The 20,334-nt window shown below is 38.6% G+C and overlaps 3 protein-coding genes and 1 non-coding gene across 10 annotated transcripts in view; 1 reads left to right on the top strand and 3 right to left on the bottom strand.

Annotated features, from left to right (window-relative positions):
* LOC117944936 (ATP synthase subunit alpha, mitochondrial-like) overlaps positions 1-828 on the top strand; it is a 4,555-nt gene extending 3,727 nt beyond the window's left edge. Inside the window, exons 10-11 of the mRNA XM_034872152.1 lie at positions 13-163; positions 255-828. Coding sequence (XP_034728043.1) covers positions 13-163; positions 255-333 — 230 coding nt within the window. The 3' untranslated portion in view covers positions 334-828. The remainder of the gene's footprint in view (positions 1-12; positions 164-254) is intronic.
* Positions 829-5,448: 4,620 nt separating this feature from the next.
* LOC117944222 (phospholipid phosphatase 1-like) lies at positions 5,449-13,052 on the bottom strand. Its single transcript, XM_034870837.1, has 6 exons — positions 12,546-13,052; positions 8,877-9,028; positions 8,506-8,786; positions 7,655-7,712; positions 7,149-7,325; positions 5,449-6,301 (listed from the first exon to the last, which is right to left on the bottom strand). The coding sequence occupies exons 1-6, from the start codon at positions 12,601-12,603 to the stop codon at positions 6,176-6,178; spliced, it is 852 nt and encodes a 283-aa protein (XP_034726728.1). The 5' UTR covers positions 12,604-13,052; the 3' UTR covers positions 5,449-6,175.
* Positions 13,053-13,701: 649 nt separating this feature from the next.
* LOC117945566 lies at positions 13,702-13,820 on the bottom strand. The gene has a single exon (XR_004656833.1). It is a non-coding gene; the product is annotated as a 5S ribosomal RNA (ribosomal RNA).
* Positions 13,821-16,123: 2,303 nt separating this feature from the next.
* The window catches only part of LOC117944221 (tight junction protein ZO-2-like), a 66,102-nt gene continuing 61,891 nt past the window's right edge, over positions 16,124-20,334 (bottom strand). For 6 of the 7 annotated variants that reach the window (XM_034870833.1, XM_034870836.1, XM_034870834.1 and 3 more), the window contains 2 exons: positions 18,906-18,991; positions 16,124-17,266 (listed from right to left, as the gene is read on the bottom strand). In XM_034870833.1, coding sequence (XP_034726724.1) covers positions 17,122-17,266; positions 18,906-18,991 — 231 coding nt within the window. In that variant the 3' untranslated portion in view covers positions 16,124-17,121. Of the gene's footprint in view, positions 17,267-18,862; positions 18,992-20,334 lie in introns of all 7 variants that reach the window. The other variant, XM_034870831.1, reaches the window with a different exon arrangement.

Here is a 20,334-nt window from a genome sequence, read left to right as displayed (position 1 = left end):
CCCCCCCTTCAGGCCCCATGGCCATTGAGGAGCAGGTAACAGTCATCTATGCCGGTGTCAGGGGTCACTTGGACAAGATGGAGCCCAGCAAAATCACAAGGTTCGAGAAGGCTTTCCTGCAGCACGTCCTCAGCCAGCACCAGGACCTGCTCGCCGCAATCAGGTGAGATACATTTCTCAGCCACAATGTTTGAAACATTAACATGGGTATTTATAAAAGTGTGGATTTAACTTGACCTGTTTTCTGTTTTTAGAGCTGAAGGCCATATCTCAGAGGCATCAGATGCTAAACTGAAGCAGATTGTACTGACCTTCCTGTCCAGCTTTGAGTAATGGAAAGCACCTGTCTTGATCTTTAGTGAGCTACCTGTCTGTGTCCCCATTATGCTTCTACATGTGAACACACTGAAGGCCAGAACCTCCATGTACAGATTTGTGAAAATAAAATTTTACAACCCTAATGAGCTGTAAAATTGTTCTGATTGTGCACTTAACCACAGTAAGTTAAGTTTATGACCTGTGAGCAGATTTCCCCCAGTGGCCGAAAAGTAATCCAAACAAACGCATCCAATGTGTCATTTGAGTATGTTAGTGTACCAAAATATAAAGGTAACATGCATAATGAGCTGCATACCACAGCCCTTAATTCTGTTTACTGTAACAGTTGTTCATGTTTCTATTTAAGAGGGCAAAGGAGTGTTGACCAGTGTCTGTTTTGCTTCTCATGGTTTTCACAGGACGGAAGGACTGTATGCCCAGTTTCTGAACTGTGGTGGAAATGTTTGATACTATGGTAATAAATTCAGTGACACGGTCACACATCAAATCAAATCCTTGTATTGTCCTGTGTTATATCTTGCTCGGCTGCTACCCAACCATTTGACTTTTGACTTTTTTTTTTATTTGATATTTACTTGCAGCTGAAGTGTCTGGCAAATCAATACTATATTCAATAGTTCGTGAAGCACAGTAATTTTACACAAACATTTGAAACGGTAATAGAATTTGGGTGTTGTGTGCCAAAGCTGATAAGTGTCTAGGGTTGCAACAAACAGCCTTTTGGTCATTGTGCTCAGACCGCAATGAAACTCAGTTGGGCAGGTCTTCACCAGTGTGCATTAAAGTTAAATGGAACAAAGCAAATTGATACCTATCCACTATTCTGCATTTAATCAACCCTTAAATACTGCATTTACACAGAAAATCATCTAATTCTTGCTTCTGCAGAGCTGTAACTAGAGAATATTTTGTATTGAACTAAAAAGCTGAATTGATACAATTTGCAGATTGATTTTCTATGCATAGATTATTTAACTAATTGCACTTTTTTTAATCATGTAACATGACACTTGTAAGTAGAGAGAGCTTCCGTATGATTTATGTCCAGAAGGTGGCATTAAATGCCCCAAACTAGACCGAGCTACTCGGGCTAAAGGATTTAACACTAGTTCTCAACTGTATCTCTTACCCAGGGTTATGTAAACATGAGTCACTGATGGTGGACTGCATTTGGCCCCAGTTACAACAATTTGAAATGTAGTATATATGTTTTAATGTTAATGTCTGTCACACACTTCCATGTAAGCAGGAAGATGCAGCAAAGCCGTTTTCTCCAATTTTACTCACATTCTACTTTTATCTGCTTTTATATACAATAAGTATATGGAATGCACCAATTATCACGGATGTAAACTTGAAGTTTTGTCAAAGTCAAAACAAACTTGCTGCCAATGATGACAGCAACACTATTTTCTCATGAGGGATCAGGTCCAGTGCTCTTCTGTAACAGTCTCATCCACAACCACAAATTTAGAGTGTATTACCAGTGTTGGACAAGTTACTTCCAAATGTAACACATTATAGATTACTAGTAACTGTCATTTGAGACTTACTTTCACCAAAATAAAAGCGGACATTTCACTTGGCAGCTAGTTTGTGAATTTCACCAATGGATCAATAAAGTCTTCAATTTATCCACTTCAATACATCATAGATTATTCATAATATTGAAAAGTATTGAAAAAGTGTAACATGTTTATTTTTGTATTGCAGATCCTCATCCCTCGAGAAATCCTGCTGTTGGTTGGCAGAAATGCATGCGTCGCTACAGGCTTCATCAAATGTACTTTAACATCAGGGACACAACAACAAACACAAAACAGAAAAGCAGCAAACTACTGTAAATGTATGGCTAAAATTATTAGGCTACTTTAACAGTTTTTAATGTTTTTCAATTGATTGCAACATACGTGGTTACGAACCTACCCATCAACTCCATCAGGAAAATAATTCGCAATTTCGTATTTTTGACCCTGTAAACTTACCGTTGGACACTTCTTAGTATGAGACAAGATGGCATGAGATGGGACGGCATGACATGGGACGCTCCAGGACGCAGCCATACCTGCCTCCAAAATTCTGGGCCCTCTAGAAATACATTTTCTGGCCCCTCCTTGCATCCACAGCTGTTCATTCTAGTTTCTTTTTGGGCCTTCCTCCTGATACTCAGTACAGTATTACTACTGTAATTGTGTTACTTTTGTAAAGCGTTTCTCCCAACGCCGATTACCACCACAAACCTAACTTATACCTCATTTCCAAACGTTGTGTTACATAACTGTTTCTTTTGCTTTCGTCTCAAACAGGAACAAGAGACACAGAGCTGTTGGTTCAGTTGGGTTACTCAACTTTAAAACCACTTATGTCTCCGATTGCATCTATTATTGTCTCACTCTTTGTGTTGTTTTTAAAATGTAATACTGATACTAAAACATTGATACTGTTCATAGGATCCATATAGTGTCAGAATTTGAGTTGTACTTGTGTAAAATTATCTCAGAGAAGTGGGATGACAAATTCTGTGTAAGGAACAAAAATTAAGTCAATTCCCGATGTTTCATTGCCAATTCTTTAAAAGCTTCCATTGCACATTGCATCATGAGTCGCTTGTTTCTCCAAGGCATCGCTGCCTGGCAAGATATCGTAAGACATGTGACATTTGAGAGTGAATGGAAGCTGCTTTCAATAAAGACTATTGTCGAGGCCCGTGTGACAACAAAAGAGAGCTGTGTGGAACAACAGACAACATGACCGGTTCGTTTTCACACGTGTGGGAGGTTGCTACAACAACCGGAGCAGTTTTTCAAAGGGGAAACAGAGTCATGATCTTGTATCCATGAAATATTTGCAATAGTCTTCAAATTCCTTTTGTTAGCAGTTTGACACACAGTGACTGCAGAACCCCAAACGCACATAAACTGGCTCTTTTTTGCAATTTCCTCAGGAAGTTTCACCTAGCATTTTAAAGTGAGTTCCACATACCTGCTCAGTACTCATAATGCACTGTATGCATAGTTTCAAAAGAAACTACTCGGAAAGGATATCTATGAAACCCATTCATGAATATTACTCTCGAGAGTACTAGCACTGATGCTATTTGGCCTCTAAATCAAATTTGCTCAATAGGGTCTAAAGAGTTAAGTCAATTAAGAGACAATGGTAAATTTCTTGGTGGGAATTTCCCAAATTTACAACATCAATACATTCCTAAAAATGACATGCTGAGATTTGTGTGACATTATTTCTGAATTAGGACGTTAAGAATAACTAAAGCTTTGATAGGAACTGAAACTCGAAAACAGTTTCATATGTCTTTTATTCTTTTTACTTTTCCTTTGTGGACTATGTCTTTAATAACCAGATTAAGTTCTGCACTGTCCCCCCGATGGGGGCTTATGCTGCATAGTGGATGGTAGAAATGGATAAGGGAAAGATTGTCAAAGTTAGTTGTATCAAGGAAAAAAACGTTTTTGGAAGATTACAAAACTGCGCATTGATAACATCATAGCCATTCAATTTGGGTTTGATTACATTGAAGGTCAGTCTTTTGCAGATGTGAGGCATTCCTTTTTCCTTTGGCACAAATCTCGTAATTATGACTCAGAAACTCATTAATCCTCATGTGACATGAAAGGAAGCTTTAACTCTGATATTTCAGTTCAATTATTGCATGAATTACCATAAGTAAATTGACAGCTACTATAGTCTAACTTCTGTGAGTCCAGTTTTCTTGTAACTGGACTAATTTCTAGATCACAATAATTGATTTTGTTGTCCAGTATTGTTTTCACAGTTTGACTTCCAATAAAGACAATACAGACTTAAAATGCCAACTCCTGTCATTTTTCTCTCTGCACTGTATTTTTTATGCATTTTTTGTAAGCTCCTGAAAACTGCTGCTGGAAATTTTAACCCTTGTGTTGTCTTCCCGTCCAAAATTGAAAATTAACAAATTTGTTGACTCCTTTTATCGATGTTTTTAAGTTTTTCTTACGTTTTTGTCCCTTTTTTCTACACTTTTATGCTTTTTTTCAATGTTTGTCACTTTATTGACGTTTTCAACACTACGCAATACTAACCTACTAACTTAAGTTTTACAGTTGTTTTTGGATTTCATGGTCAATAAACCTAATTTTTAGGAAATTACACCTAATGTTTGATTTAGAAAAGCAGGAATTAGGAATTATTTAGACAAAATCTATTGATATTGATGAAAGTATATTGATGAATAATCACAGACTGGAATATGTCAACTTTTACTCAATGCTATTTCAAAAACACTTCAAACTGTTTTTCAGATGCTATAAAATTGAATAAAACGCCCAAAATTAGCCAGCAAAATCCCCCTAAAGAGCATTGAGTGGAATCAATCATGTTTTTTTTGGGGTAATTAAAAAGAACATTGATACAGGAAAATGGGTAAATTTGACCCGGGGACAACATGAGGGTTAATTTCCTTGCAGGAGTCATCTCAAAAGGGTCAACAAAGAGAAGTCTAAGTCAACTATGCTGTGCAACTACACACATAATGAGTGCAGAAGAATCCTAATTGTCCTGCTGACTTTGCATGGGGCCTGTAGACTTGACATTGATGAGTGTATTATTGCAGCCACTGTGTGTCAAACTAAACCTAGTTCTCTCAGTCACTGTAATAGGATTTAAACTCTTAAGCAGATCCTCGACTCGGACATTAGCGGCCAACCATCAGCGCCTGTCAGCTGACTGTTTTCTCTAGTGAAAACCAGACAACTTCTTCCTTTTGTGAAACAGAAAGAGCATGAATCGATAGTCTGGTAGTGCATGATACCACCAGGATAACAAACATGTTGCACATTTGCATGCTTGTGGTTTCTTTGGTCTGTCTACACAGATAGTAAATTACCCGCCCAAAGCAGTGTTTTATTTTCATACAGGTCTGCATTTTTGCATGTGGTTAAAAATTCCCACTGTTGTTTTCTCTTCCCTGATGCCATTCCTTACACTTAATTCTAACTAGAAAAAAGTCAAATGAATACGTCTACACTTAAAATCAGCAGCTGTACTGTGTCCAAGGCTCCTTTCCCATTCATTACATCTGCTTTGTTTGGATTTCTACAGACAGAACACACTTTTTTAACAAAGTAGCAAAACAGAGCTGTCTTTATTTAGCGCACATGTTCCCAGTACTGCTCAAAACAATACTGTTTAAAGCTTCTGCATGGACAAACACATAGAGAGCTTCATACAAACTGTGTTTTTCATTTATAAAATAACATCAGGGAAATGGCATGATCATAGGTAGCAGAACATCAACATACAATATATTATTTCTAAGTTTCCAGTCCAGGTTCTCTAATTCACAGGTGCCAGGCTCTCTACAAGCCTGCTTGCAGTGCGCACACAGACGCTCATTATACTCTGGGCAAAAGGAATTTCATTCATTCACGATGAACCACATATCCAACAAGCGCACACTGTAAAAAAAAAAAGAAGCAACTCTTTCTAAGTTAAACCCAACATAATGGTTTTTTTTCATTTTGTCATTCCATAATAACCGTTTCCCATTGGATTTACCCGAAACTTTGGCAGAGTCATGCTTCTTTAGATCTCAGTAGTGCAACAACTGTCTTCTGTAGTGCACTTTTCTTCCTTTAATTAAAGTTTAAGGACCACACCCAAGGTAGCAGCTAAAGGTAGCAGCTAAATCCTGCAGCGTTGGCTTTAAAGGGCAAGAGCACAGAAACAGCCGGCAGTTAATATCAAACACTGGCAGTTCATTGATGTGTTTTAGGTCCTCCGGGACTATTTTAAAATAAAGATAAAGGCTCTAAAGAGTATTGTCTCTGAATCCTCAGATTCATTCAGTGCTGCCATAGTGGTTCCCGTTGAAAGGGTTTTCCTGTAAACTGGTGTGTGAGGCTTCGACCTCCTGGGACACCACAGGGTCCACTGGCTGTTCAAAGAAATTGGACACACAGAACACCTGCAGAAAAACAAGCAACACAATTAAAGCACATTCACCTGTTACTGCTGTTATTAGAATAGTACTATAGAGATGGATAAAGTCATTAAATTAGACCAGACTTCCGCTTATAAACATATTTTTTCATTTGTTCCTGCATAAAATCCCTTTTCTTTTTTTCTTCCATTTTTCAAATCCTTCTGTTTTAATTCATCACTCTAATGATTTAGTAATTTTATGCCTTCAACCTCACAGACTCACTAGTAGGTCAGTCATTAAAAACTTTACTCAAACTAACAGAACTTGGTTTATGAATTCTAATGGAGACCCCAAAGATACTCAACATATCTTTAATAGTTAATATATAGCTTCAAAAAATAGTTGGAACATGCCGATACAAAATGTCTAGTATATAATAGTGTTAGACAGCATGTTAAAGGATTAATTTTCTAAACTTAAGGGGGGACACCCCAGGCAAAACTATAATTTTTATAAATTATGAGTTTTTGAGCTATTTTACTTCCATAGCATGTCTTCTTTCATACTATTGGGGGAACAAAACATCCAAAATACACATTTAGGTGTTTATTTCACTTTACTTTGTGTATTTGCACCTGATAATTTCTCCTAAATTCAGCAAACGTTAACATTAGAAAATGGCTAATTTGGATATTTTAACATAACTGTATGTTCAAGGCTTTAACATATTTTTAAAAGGTAAACATGGTCAATATGCTCTTTTTTAAATGTGGCTTCTAAATAAAGTGACTTGACATTTTTAGTTGCATTTTGTGACAATAAATCTTTAAAAAAACCCACAATGCCTTGTTTTGCCATTATCCTAACAGAACTTTAGACCCAAACTCACAGTGAGAGTAGCCACTAAGGCTCCCTGCAGGAGGCCAGTGAGCACGTCACTCCAGTGATGTTTGTAGTCCGACACCCGAGAGAGACCCACATACACAGCGGTGGCGATCAGGAAGAACTGGATGGTGGGACGCAGAAGCCTCGACCATTCGGACCTCAGTCTGGCTTGAATGTACAGCTACAGGAGGAAAAGAAATCCTTAAATATCAGAAACAAAAATGCCTTGGGGGTCACGTGGAGACATTCAGGTCACATTGTCCAAGCCAATATTTACATTATGGTTGTTGGCAGCTAATGCATGCTGAAAAGAGTTATCAAGTTTATTTTTCATAAACTCTTATGTCAATGACAGAGAGTTACTTTTAGGGTAAACGTGAATGGTTTATAGGCAGTAAAGCATATCAAGCAATGCTAGTTATTGGACTTAACATTGTTTTCATCATTTACAGCAATCAAATGTTAGCCCCATTTGGGCTTTAGTTTTTGAAGCAGAAAATATGTACTTACTACAAGGAACAGCATACAGTACATAGAGAAGGATGAATGACCAGAGTAGAAAGACAGTCTGCAAAAGATTAAAAAAAAAAACACTTTTACTTTCTATTCATTCATTACACACGGCTATCGTAATCCAAATGTAATTTTACTGTATTGATATCAATTTAGAAGGGATAAAAGAAGGAACTCCACTAACTTTACACATCAAAATGAGTTGACAAGTAAGAGAAGCATGACTTAGACCGTGAAAAAAAAAAAAAAAGCTTTACTGATGTCATCAGAGTAATTTTTAAAGAGTAAAGTTTATGATTTGGAGCTTTAGGGACTTTTGTCTGAAGATAGTCTAGTACTGAAACGTTGCGTACTGTTAAAATGAATATATTCTTGTGTGTGGGAGTTTCTTTGCTACTTTTGACCTGCTTGTCTCCCTCTGATAAATCTGTCTCATGTTGTAGATGTGCAAAGTATTTTTCTGTACTGACTCTGAGTTTTAGATTGCAGATTAATACCGCCTCATGCAGAACGCCAGCGTGGCTGGTCGTCATAGCAGGAAACTGCCGTGACCTAACGCAACACACACACAGAACGTCGAAGGTGTGTTGCTTTTGATTCTCGGCATGCGGCTGTTGACCGAAGACAAATTTAGTTTCAAAAGGAGAGTTGCTAGCAATGATGATGCGGTGAATAGTTACGGTCTGCAGGTTTTCACGTCACCCTAACCCTAAGCATAAAACGGCCTTTAGATGATCAAGCTCAGGGAGATTACTATCACATAATAATACTAAATGTTATCATTTAGTCAAAGAAAACGGTATATTTGGTGCCGTTTTTCAGAAGTTGCTCTTGTTCGGGAACAATACCTGGCCTCATCGACCAGAACTTTGTCTCCAGTGCAGGTGAAGTTCTCGATGTATCCGCCAGCTTTACAGTTGATGCTGCTCCAGGCTGGTTTGCATACAGCCAGGAAGTTTGGCCGCAGGCGGCCGATGGAGTACTTGGCTATGTCCGTCAGAGACTGGCTAGCAGCGGCTCCGAACACGTAGCTCCCCACAGCTTTGTAGACACACGCCGCGTACTTGGTCCCCAAAGATTGGTTCTTGATGCGAGACAGGTAAACCGAAAGGCACTCGCCACAGACGAGCTGCAACAGAAGAGATTAAACAATAAGTAAACGCAACCATTTTTATTTGAAGGTCAGAGAACTTATGGAAAAAGGCGACTGTTGACGTACCACGATCAGCGTGAAGGGGATCATGACTCCTCCCAGCAGCTGGTACGATATGGTGTCCTCTTTGAGGGGGTATCTGATGGACTCATCGTTACAGAAGAAGCCCCGTTTGAAAGGGTTGTGTTGAGGGGTAAGGATAAAAAATGGAAGTCCGACTGTTAAAAATAAAAAAGAGATATAAGTATAAATGCATGTATGTAGGTAAAAAAATAAATAATGGATCAATGATAAGTTAAGCATTGGAGACATATTACAGGGGTATTAATCTGAATTTATACCACGAGGAAACAGACTCACTGATATTAAAAATATTGTTTACACTGTAAAACAAGTTTTAAAAACTACAGTAGGTATTATTTTTCAGTACTAACTGAGTATTACCAATGTATGCTACTTAATAGTTCTACTATAAATATTGTACTTTTCATTCTACCACATTCAATTAGGCGCAGTAGTTACTAAGTACTAACTAATTTGGGTATAGAAACTAAATATACCTCAATTGTGATGTATTGTTATAGATTAAACTGCAAAAACTACAAAAGAGTATTTAAAGTAGTTAAAATCAGCTCAACCTACTACGACTGTAAAACGCTGCTTACACATTGATGAAATAGTAATAATGAAAACTTATAGTGTATATTCATATATATATCTCCACATCCACAGGGGTCGTTTTCCTGCATAATGGATAGACCTAGGTTTATTTGACTTATAATACTTAATACCTAAGAACTTTTACTAGAGTTTTGTTTATATTGTGGTATTTCTAATTTTACTTAAGTAAAGGATTTGAACTCTTCTTCCACCACTGATTTTACAGGCGTGTCCCACAGGACATAAAGTTGACTAAACCAAAACGAAGGACTCATAATGAGCTAGACTTAGATTTAGACTTTGGACAGAAGATATGTGACGAGAAATAAAAGTTTCCAGTCTCCAGTTGTATACTTGCTGTCTGCTAAATGAGAAGATTGGTGCTCAGTCAGCAGCACAGCTGAGTGTCCCCAGACAGTAGAGTGTCTTTCATGTATTTCTATTGGGAGTATTGTCATTTACATTTAGCAGTCCTGCAGCTTGTCTCTGTGCTAGGGATACATTACCAACGCTGAGCTAAAAATACAGCTTTGCCTGGCAAAATTATAGACCGCCACCAATGTTGTGATTAATGATCCCTTCATGTGCAGCTGGGAAAAATAAGCAGTGTTTGGTGTGTTTGTTGCTGGCAAACTGTAGTTTTATCTGTGAAACTCTGAGCTGCTGAGTTGTGACATTGAGTGGGTGGAGAGAGTTTGGTCATAAAAGTGCAATTCATCACAGTGATCACTGATAAGGCACATTTTATATCCTACTATACTAAAATATACCAGAGGCTACATTGTGCTTTTCAAAAGACACAAAATAGAAGCCACATGAAACCAAAAATAACATTAAATAAATAATAACTAATTACATTTCATCTTGTTTTGTATCTTAGATCATTAAAATGCGCATCATGTTTACACGCAGCTGCAAATACTTGTGTGACTCAGAGTTATGAGCCACTGCCACCATGACACAATGCTAATACAATTTATGTTTTTAGTCGCAGGAAGAATATGTTCAAACAGGCGTTTCCCCTCCTCAAAATGAAGCTGTTGAATCCTGTGGGTTTCATTTAGCCGCAAGGAAAAATATTTACTCTGTTCATGTTGCACAATAACTGAATTAAAAGGCCCGGGGCCTTGTTTGATGCAGAACAATATTGCAAAAGTCATGTGTTTACTTTAGACTTTAGATATTGGAACAAAGAAAGTTTGAAGAGAAGAGATTCATTGAGTTTATGTTTACTTAAAGGGCTCATATTAATGCTTTTTGGCCTTTGCCCTTTCCTTTATTGTGTTATTAATCTTTTTTGTGCACGTTATAGGTTTACAAAGTGCAAAGCCCAAAGTCCAAGTCCACCACCTGTTCCTAACAGCTCTGTTGTAGTCCAGCCTTTACTTCCAAGACGAGAGCGCGTCACTTTGTGACACGCGTTATAATGTCGCCTAGCTGCTAGCGTGGCACACCCTCCTACTCTGCTTCTGACTGGCTAGCAGTATTTACTGCGCGTGTGCTACTCCCATCAAAGATGGAACAGAGGTGAGAGGCCTCACTCTGTAGCTAAAACAGAGAGCTCAACACACAGGGTGAAAAGAGGAGCCGCAGCAATGCGCGGCGCAACAAAGATATGGTGTTTTCTGAAAATTAAACCACATGAACCTGTTCTGGTACGACCTCTTAATACATTTGTGAACCTGAAAATAATATAATAATAAGAATATGAGCACTTTAAGAAGGGACAATGCACTTAAATCAACAATTAGCCACTAAGGCTAATTTTCATCTGGTGTTAATCTGTAACCAAAAACATAAAAAGCAAAAACATGCAGGCATTTGCTAATCTGAAGTCAGTTATGCATTGCCAACCATTCTTCTAAGTATGATCATTACTGAATAAATTCAACTGGCTTTGGAATTACATCAGTGGACTATTTGGATCTAAGTAGTAGTACATCTTTTAAAGTACTGTTTACTTTGACTAAGATGAATCTGACTTCCACCTAAAAAACAAAAAGTGGAATAATATCCACTATTGCAATGTTTATTTAAACTTATTAGATACTCAGCAGACATTATTAGCAGCCATGTGTGTCTAACTGAGTAATAGCAATGTATGCTACTTAAGAGTTCTACTTTACATTACAGAGAGAAATATTGTACTTTTTATTCCACCACATTAATTTTTAAGCACTGTAGTTACTAAGTACTAACTATTAAGGTATAGAAACTACATATACCTAAATTGTGATGCATTGTTCTAAATTAAACTACAAAAGAGTATTTCAAGTTAAAATCAGCTCAACCAACCATGACTGTAAAACGCTGCTTACACATTGATGAAATAGTAATAATTAACTATTAGTGTATATATACACACATATATATATATATATTACACATCCACAGGGGTCATTTTCCTGCATAATGGATAGACCTAGGTTTATTTGACTTATAATACTTAATACCTAAGAACTTTTACAGGAGTTTTGTTTATATTGTGGTATTTCTAATTTTACTTGAGTAAAGGATTTGAATTCTTCTTCCACCACTGATTTTACAGGCGTGTCCCACAGGACATAAAGTTGACTAAACCAAAACGAAGGACTCATAATGAGCTAGACTTAGATTTAGACTTTGGACAGAAGATATGTGACGAGAAATAAAAGTTTCCAGTCTCCAGTTGAATACTTGCTGTCTGCTAAATGAGAAGATTGGTGCTCAGTCAGCAGCACAGCTGAGTGTCCCCAGACAGTAGAGTGTCTTACATGTATTTCTATTGGGAGTATTGTCATTTACATTTAGCAGTCCTGCAGCTTGTCTCTGTGCTAGGGATACATTACCAACGCTGAGCTAAAAATACAGCTTTGCCTGGGAAAAAACACACAGGGTGGGACTTTGTTTCCTTTTTTTTCCCCATCTTCCTGCCTGGTTCACTAAAACCTCAAGTCAAGGTGTGTGACGTAGCCTATTCAAACAATATGAGACTACCGTTAATGTGTCTCTACAGAATAGTTGCTGTAATAGTGTTGTGGTAAAGAAAGTCGACTTTAACGGTTTAAAAGACAGAGGTGGAGCAGGTTTCCATACCGAGTATGAGACAGACAACGTCCAGCACAATGAGGGGGATTCCTGCAGCTTCAAACATGTTACGTCTCCTTCTTCTGGTCTCTGTCTTTGTAAAAAATGTCCGGTCCCGGTGGTGCCGGCTGGTTGAAGGCGACAAGAGACGCAGCCTATCTGCCGCACATGTCTCGCTATTCCGGGTAAAACAATCAAAACAGTGTCATTGTGCTACCACCAAACTGCGGAAGCGTCGAGAAGCTAAAACTACCGTAGGGGGGTTAAAAAAAATAAAGGCCTACTCTAGGTAAAAAATACTAAAAGTTTAAATCTATTCTAACACCAACACACATGTGAAGAGCCGCTCACCATCTCAACTGCTCACAAAGCGTCATAATAGCGCAGGATTTCTTCAGCTCATACCGCTATGTCCTCAGATATAAGGTATGGGCGCCACGAGCGCTCTTTCACGGTTGTGATTAATGCTGACTTCACGTACAGCTAGGAAAAATAAGCAACGTGGTAAGTGTGTGTAGCTCCGCGTGTTCATCGGGTGTGTTCAGGGTGGTATGGCATTCAGCGAATGCACAGGGTGAAAACGACTTATTTATACGAAAACCTGAAGGTTCTCAAAATTGTTAAATACACAGCTTGGGGTTGAGGAGTACTGAACTACATGTAATCACACTATTAGTGCACGTATACATTTTGAAGTACCCTGTTCACCTTGGAATCAAGGAGTTGTATTACGTTTAGCTCTTTTTACCACTATAATTAACACTTTTGTATTTTTAAAAGTTCTTTGATTTGTTTTCATCCAAATTGAATAATGTATCTAACCTGTTGCCATACTCATGAATGCTTTCATTTCTTTCCATGTTTCTATTTTTCATTAATCTAATTATTTCTCCATTGTTTTTTTACCTCTGTCTATACTGAAACTTGGGTGACTTGTCGTCATCTGTAAATTAGCATCCTCCAGAATATAGTATTTAGTTCTGATGTGGTCAAACTGCAAGCATTTTAAACTGCTACTTGAATTGTTGAACACTGTAAGATTGTTTATTTCAGTTGTAAATAAAGATGTTGCTTCCAAAAAAAAAAAAAAATGTTGCGTCCTCTATAGTTTCCTTGTCAGCTCTGCTTCCAGCAAAGAAGCAGCAGCGCCCTCTGGTGATGAAAAAGCTTACAGCACCGGGTATTCCCAGGCGGTCTCCCATCCAAGTACTGACCCGGCCCGACCCTGCTTAGCTTCCGAGATCGGACGAGATCGGGCGTGTTCAGGGTGGTATGGCCGTAAGCGAGTGTATACAATGAAAACAAGCTATTTCTACATGTGAAAACCTGAAGGTTGCAGTTGTATGACTTCATCAATTGGGTAAATCCCTGTTTGTGAAAATGACCACAGGACATATACACGACATGAGGTTAAGACTTTTTGTTTTATTTGGTGTTTTAAGGTGAAAACATGGAAAAACTCAACAGACACAGTCCAATCATAATCTTCTCATTCTCTCCGTCTCATTTGTAACATAACCTTCTGCCATGATGACCCAATACAGTGTATTCCATGAACTCAATGCCAGTCCATTGTGTGGGACGTCACTCGGCACTTGGATTCTGACTGTAAGCACTTTGTAGCTCATGTGTGGATTTAAAGAGCAAACTGAGAAATACAATCAAGGATATGTAAAAAAGTGTGGAACCCCCTTCATTCACACTGCTAGTGGAGGCCAGACCAAATACCACTGTCTGCCTCTACCACAGACACCAAGACCAGGCAAGAACACACACGGCCCTGTATCTCAGAGGCTTAGATCTAAACTCCACTACCAGAGGTTTCCTTCTGGGTGTCTGCCTTTGTACGTTTGCTTTAATCCATTCTGAAACACTGATAGAAGACAAGTCTGTGGGTTGTTTTGAACATTAGTGCGTTCCATTAACCTCTAAACTCGGAAAACCGAGCTGAAAATGACGTCACAATCGAGTTGAATGCTTTTAATTTACAAGTCAGATCTTTCATTGTGGGGTTAGCTCTTGCCAAGTTAGCCCTTCTTAGCAATGCCAGTAAATAACAGTGCATAATGCTGTTTTTTGTGCACATAAACAGCATAACAACATGTCCACAAATAGATGTTGGACAGGACTGTGTGTACAACTGTATGTTACTACAGCTTCCACTACTGTTGATGCATGGCAGCCATGGTGTATTCAGAGCTTGGGGTACTCGGAGGTTGTCTCAGTTCCGAGCTCAGAAATCCGAGTACAAATGGAACGCACTATAATAAAAGAAGAGTCTGCCCTCCCTTGGAAGGACAGAGCCTACTAAGGAGTCCTTCAGAAAATCAACTTGTTTGAGCTAACCTCATTGGAAATTTATTTGGGAATATGCACCACATAATCAAAAGACATGATAAGGGCCTTCAAATGGGTCCTGCTTTATTGGTCTTGGGGTCTTGAAGAAGGGGTTGTGTCAAAATCTAGGCCCAACGCCTAATCCCCCCCTAGCAAGTTAATTTGTCAAAGGGCTGGTCCTGCTCCTCTTATTCATGGGGCACAGCTTTGAAAAGATAGGGCTGGTGTTATTCTATATCCTTCTTATCGTCACATACTTAAAGATCATCTTTATGTACACCACATTAATCCATCTCTTTATACTTTCTGGTTCGTACTGAAATACTTTTCTATTAAAAAGGCTCACAAATATAGAATTTACTTCTTTTTTTTAAAGGTTCAGTACTTTCTTAAAACAGCGCAACTCTGCAGATTTCAACATATGCTACTCACACAGGAGGAAATAGTGCATTTGTTGGGGACTATTTTTAGCAGCGGATTAATCCACATTTAGTGGCCAACACTTTTAGAGTCTAGTCTAAAGGTGTTGGACAACAACAGAGCTTTATGGCACAGAGTAATAAGATATATTAACAATGACAATACTTGGTAGTAGATACATTCATTGCTGGTTTGGGTGGAAAATTGGGATTGGCTCACCATAAGACAATATAGAATGTCACCAACCTTATCACTTAACAGGGTGTTGGCTTAGGCAGTGAAAGCCACGATGGCTGAACAGATAGAAGAGGGCACCGCCTGCAGAAACTTTATCAACATAACACTCCAAGGCAAAAGACATCACACAGTTACAACTAGCAAATTCTTTCTGGCTGAGGAGTACAGTGAAAAAACAGCATGCTGAGCATCAAAGACGCCAACAATTACTAGAAATCTCAAGGCTCGGTCAAACCAGAAAGTGGCACAGCAAAATTCATTGCACATCCTAGTAAAATAGGTGGTGCTAGAATCTTGGTGACGCAGTGACTGTTAACAGGACCAACCAGAGGTAGCTCATGGATGTATTCAGAGAGCTGGATAGGACGGTTGATAGAAATCTATAGAGTGGTTACTAATGGTACAATAGTTTTGGACAATGTATTAAAGAGATGTATTTGAAGCATCAACTGTTGTCTCTAAAACATTTGCTTCTTGTGGAGCATTTTGTACTCTGACAGACAAGGTTATATAAAAGTGCAACACAGCTGATAACCGTTAAACATCTTCTTCTCTCTCTGGCTGTCTATTCCTTTAAAGATCAAAACTGTCAAGAATTTGGACTGTTTAATGCCGGAGTGACCGGGCCTTTGCAGATTACAACTTTGACTCTACTCAGACAGCTTTTGCCCTTTTGGCTGCAGGGTGGGTGTGTTTTGCCCCTGGAGGTGACAGCAGACAGTACTGTGTGTGAGGGAGGGGGACAGCATTGAGATTTGGTGTCACTGGTTCCCTGGTTTCCCTTGAAGCTTGACAGCAGCTGGAGGATTTAGTATGGCTGGGTGGCTGAGGGGTGGAGGAAAGACAACCCGAACCTCATGGGACTAAGAAAGTAAAAGGCACTTCAAAAAATTTTAACAAATTCCAGTGTTACTATATATATATATATATATATATATATATATATATATAAATATATGTATATATACATACATACTGTATGTATACACAGGCATTGTCATATACGAAGGAATGCAAAGACAGAGTATAAACACTTTAAATACATTAATAATGTACTATATATATACACATATATTTTTGTATGTAATAATATATTATATTATATATGTATTATATGGCTGGCAATAATAGGAGCTTAAAAAAGAAAGGAATAGATGTAATAAAGCGCATTGTGTTCTTTAGGTTTGTTGAGGTTTTTTGTGAGGGCAAAACTTGTGGCATTAGGTTTCAGTTGCTGTGTGCAAAAAACTGAAGAGTTGCATAGGCAAGAAAACAAGTGGTTCCTAATCACTCAGTTTTGACCTTTAAAAGTGGTAGGTAAGAAAAAAAGCAATCAAATACGACCTCAAAAGTAAAGTTAATACAGTGTTTTTTCCTATCCAAGTGGATAGCACAGTATGCTTTAACTTCCATGAAGCAAAAAAAAGTCCCCCCCCCTTAATATCAAAGAAGCGAGAGTCAGTTCAAAGTCACCAGCTTACTTGTGCAGGGCATGATGGAATGGTATGTGTGTAAATATACTGCTTTTGCAGTGCATGTGTACATGTACGTCCAGGAAGCCGAGGACGGCCACAGCTGCTCTGTGCTGAGCCTACAGCTGGGTGTCCTGGTACTGGAATGAGTTGGCGGTGTAGTATCCCGGTGCTGCCTCCGACTCGGCCTCCTCTTTGCTGGGGTAGATGGGACGTCCCTCCTTGGAGGACGGAGGAGTCTGGGGTTCAGGACGGGAGCTGGAGCTGGAGCTGGAGCTGGAAGAACAAGGAAAATGAGTGCTGCCACACTTCCAGTTTAACTTGTGCATCATCATTGTCCAGACATCTCAACAACTGCCATGAGATGGTGTACAGACATCCATGGTTCCTAGATGATGTGTCCTAAGGACTTTACTCATCCCTGTCTTTTCATCTAGCGCCCCCATGAGGTTGACATTTTGGGCTTCATGTGAAATATCTTACCAACTATTGGATGGATTGCTGTGATATTGAAGGACCCTTCAGGATACATTCTAATAACTTTGGTGATCCAGTGATTTTTTTATAATGGTGCTATGCCACTCCATGATTTCTAGCAAATTGTATGGCTGTTACCATCCGATGCATGTTGTGTTCAGCCTAATCCCCCCAGAATGAGTTAACATGAAGGTCAGCTCATTTGAGGTGAGCACATTTCTCTCCCTCCCTTGCTGAGTCTGCACTTCCTTTAACTCATTTTCTACCAACCCTGAGTCTCTTATTTTACTCAGATATGGGGCTCATGTATCCAGTCCATCATTACTAAGCCCTGTTGCCTTTCCACTTTCATTACAGGGTGCAATCTTCCCCAACTGCTTTAGGAACCATCTATGTTTTAGAGAACTTTTTATTAAAACCACTTTTGCATTTCAGATTGTTTTAACAAATATCACACTTCAAAAGAACCTGCAGTTTAGGCCTTAAGTGCACAACATGGTTTTCCAGAAGTCCAACACAAATGCTATAGAACAGTGGTTCCCAAACCTTTTTACATCAAGGACGGCTAAAGTGACACAAATAAGACAAAGGACCACATTTGATACGATTTTGTCCCAGAATCCCCCATCTGATTTTGAAGACATTGCACAAGTCTTTGACGGGATTGTGTACTACTCCTCATGATGAGTAACCCATATCCTCTTTTATGTGTACAGGTCATGTAAGTGCATCTGTGTATTTGGGCCTGTGTGTGTGAATATATACAGTATAACCACACTGCACTGAAAAACAGCAGCGTCTCAATGAGCGTTTGCTGCAGTTAGGACTGGGCCACATGGAGAAAATCAGAATCAAAATAGTTTCACACTCAGATTTTACATAAATAATCATCAGTAATGTTGATAAAATGACTAAATGGGTAACGGCAAATGATAGAACGGCTTGAACAGTCTGATAAGCTCAGATAAGGACATCACTTTACTGTAATGTAGCCTTTAAAACCAGGAAAACACAACACTTATGCCATATCCTGATATTATGATATCCAAAATCTAAGAAGATGTCTAGCCTTGTATATCAATGTCAATATAATATTGCTGTATTGCCCAGCCCTAGCCACAGTATTAAACACATGTTTTGCTGTAGCCAGAGACTACAGGTGTCTCTACAAGTCAACCGGGATGGAAATCTTAAGAATTACAACTGTAAAAACTTGTGTACGTTATCTGTAGTCTATTACTTCTATTGTCTTTAATAAGGTCAGTTGATGGGTTGTATTCTCTCTCTTTCTACTACTCTCAGGCGCCACCATCATCTCGTAAACGGAGAGGTTGGCAAACACTGCACAGACACAAACATGCAGACACACACACACACACTCACAGCGAAGCTTGGAAACAGTCCTATGGCAGTATATTGAGCCTACCCGATAGGCTGTGGGCGATTGTGATCCAGCTTGGCTGTCTTCAGAGGAACAGCATAGATGTCTGGGTGCTTCTGGGCAATTTCCAACTGGAAACACAGATGAGATGGTTAAAGTCTGTTACAACCGGTATCCAAACTAACGTGCAGTTTCTGATTAGAAAACAACTTTACTGCAAGAATTATAACAATGCAGTTCACTTAAAGAAGTAAGTATTAATATATATCAATGCAAGAACATGTTTCATTGATGGTAGACTCATTTATCCAATGCTACTGGAGATATTGCATTCACAGAAATCTAATACCTAAGGGATAGATTTGGATATCATATATAAAAGACAAAAATCTAAAAAAGACCAGTATTTTCATTATCACAAGATACGTATGTTCATGATAGTAACCAGGTTTTCTTTGGTTAAGGCAATGCATATATTACACACTCCCTTACGGTTGTAAATCGATAGGTGTAAGAAATAGAAACAAATAAAACAATCATCAGCTTCAGCACACGTCAGACTCATTCATGCATCATAAACCCAAAGCAGTAACATTTTTCATACACACTTTGCACCATTTATAGTGAACATTGAAGTTAACCCCATCTTACTGTCATCCCCACCAGTCATCTCTTCAATAGGAGAGTGTGCATTACACAAACATTACACAAAGAACAACAAAAACATAACCGGATTTTCTGAATTTTCACAGCCTATTGCTGCTACCATGACAAACAAATATAATCGGCCATTAAGTCATTGTCACTTTTCTTTTCAATGTAGGTTCCAATGTCTTCTCTGACTGCATCTTCTTCTCATTTTAATGACATACCATTTACCATTTACTGAGCGATGTTGATGGAGACAGAGTGTGTTCTAGACCACAAAGCTGGAATCAGAGACTCTCAGACAGAATCCGGAAAACCAGACCAGGAGGTAGGGATCAGGTCCGAAGCAGACATCTTTTCAGGTGTTGGCGAGTACCACTATATATGTGAAACTCATTCTATAAGGCCTTTAGGGTCTGCAGAGGGAGCTGAGAAAAGTCTGATAAATGTCCTAAAATGATGTCACTAGAAAGACTACAAGTTTCATAATGAATCCATAGATATGGATCTTGTGCACATAAGAAAAAAATGTTGTGCTGGAAGATATGTCTAATATCTTGTATCCATATTATTCTCTAAAGGAGTTTTGTAGTGGAGTACTCTTTTAATCCTATCTTTAATGATGTATATTTATATGGAGTGAACCAGTGTGTGCCAGATGATCTACACTGTCCTCCAACTCCATTAGTCTTCTATTGTATCTGTTTCATTCTTTTTTTTTGTGCTTTTATTTTACTGTGAAGTACTTTGGTAGGCCTCGGCCTTGGAAATGCGCTATACAAATAAATATGACATTGACATTAACATTGGTCTGCACTTTGCTCTC

Source organism: Etheostoma cragini, chromosome 5 (assembly GCF_013103735.1).
Source record: "Etheostoma cragini isolate CJK2018 chromosome 5, CSU_Ecrag_1.0, whole genome shotgun sequence".
In the NCBI taxonomy this organism is placed as follows: domain Eukaryota; kingdom Metazoa; phylum Chordata; class Actinopteri; order Perciformes; family Percidae; genus Etheostoma; species Etheostoma cragini.
This window is presented reverse-complemented; position numbering and strand designations above follow the sequence as displayed.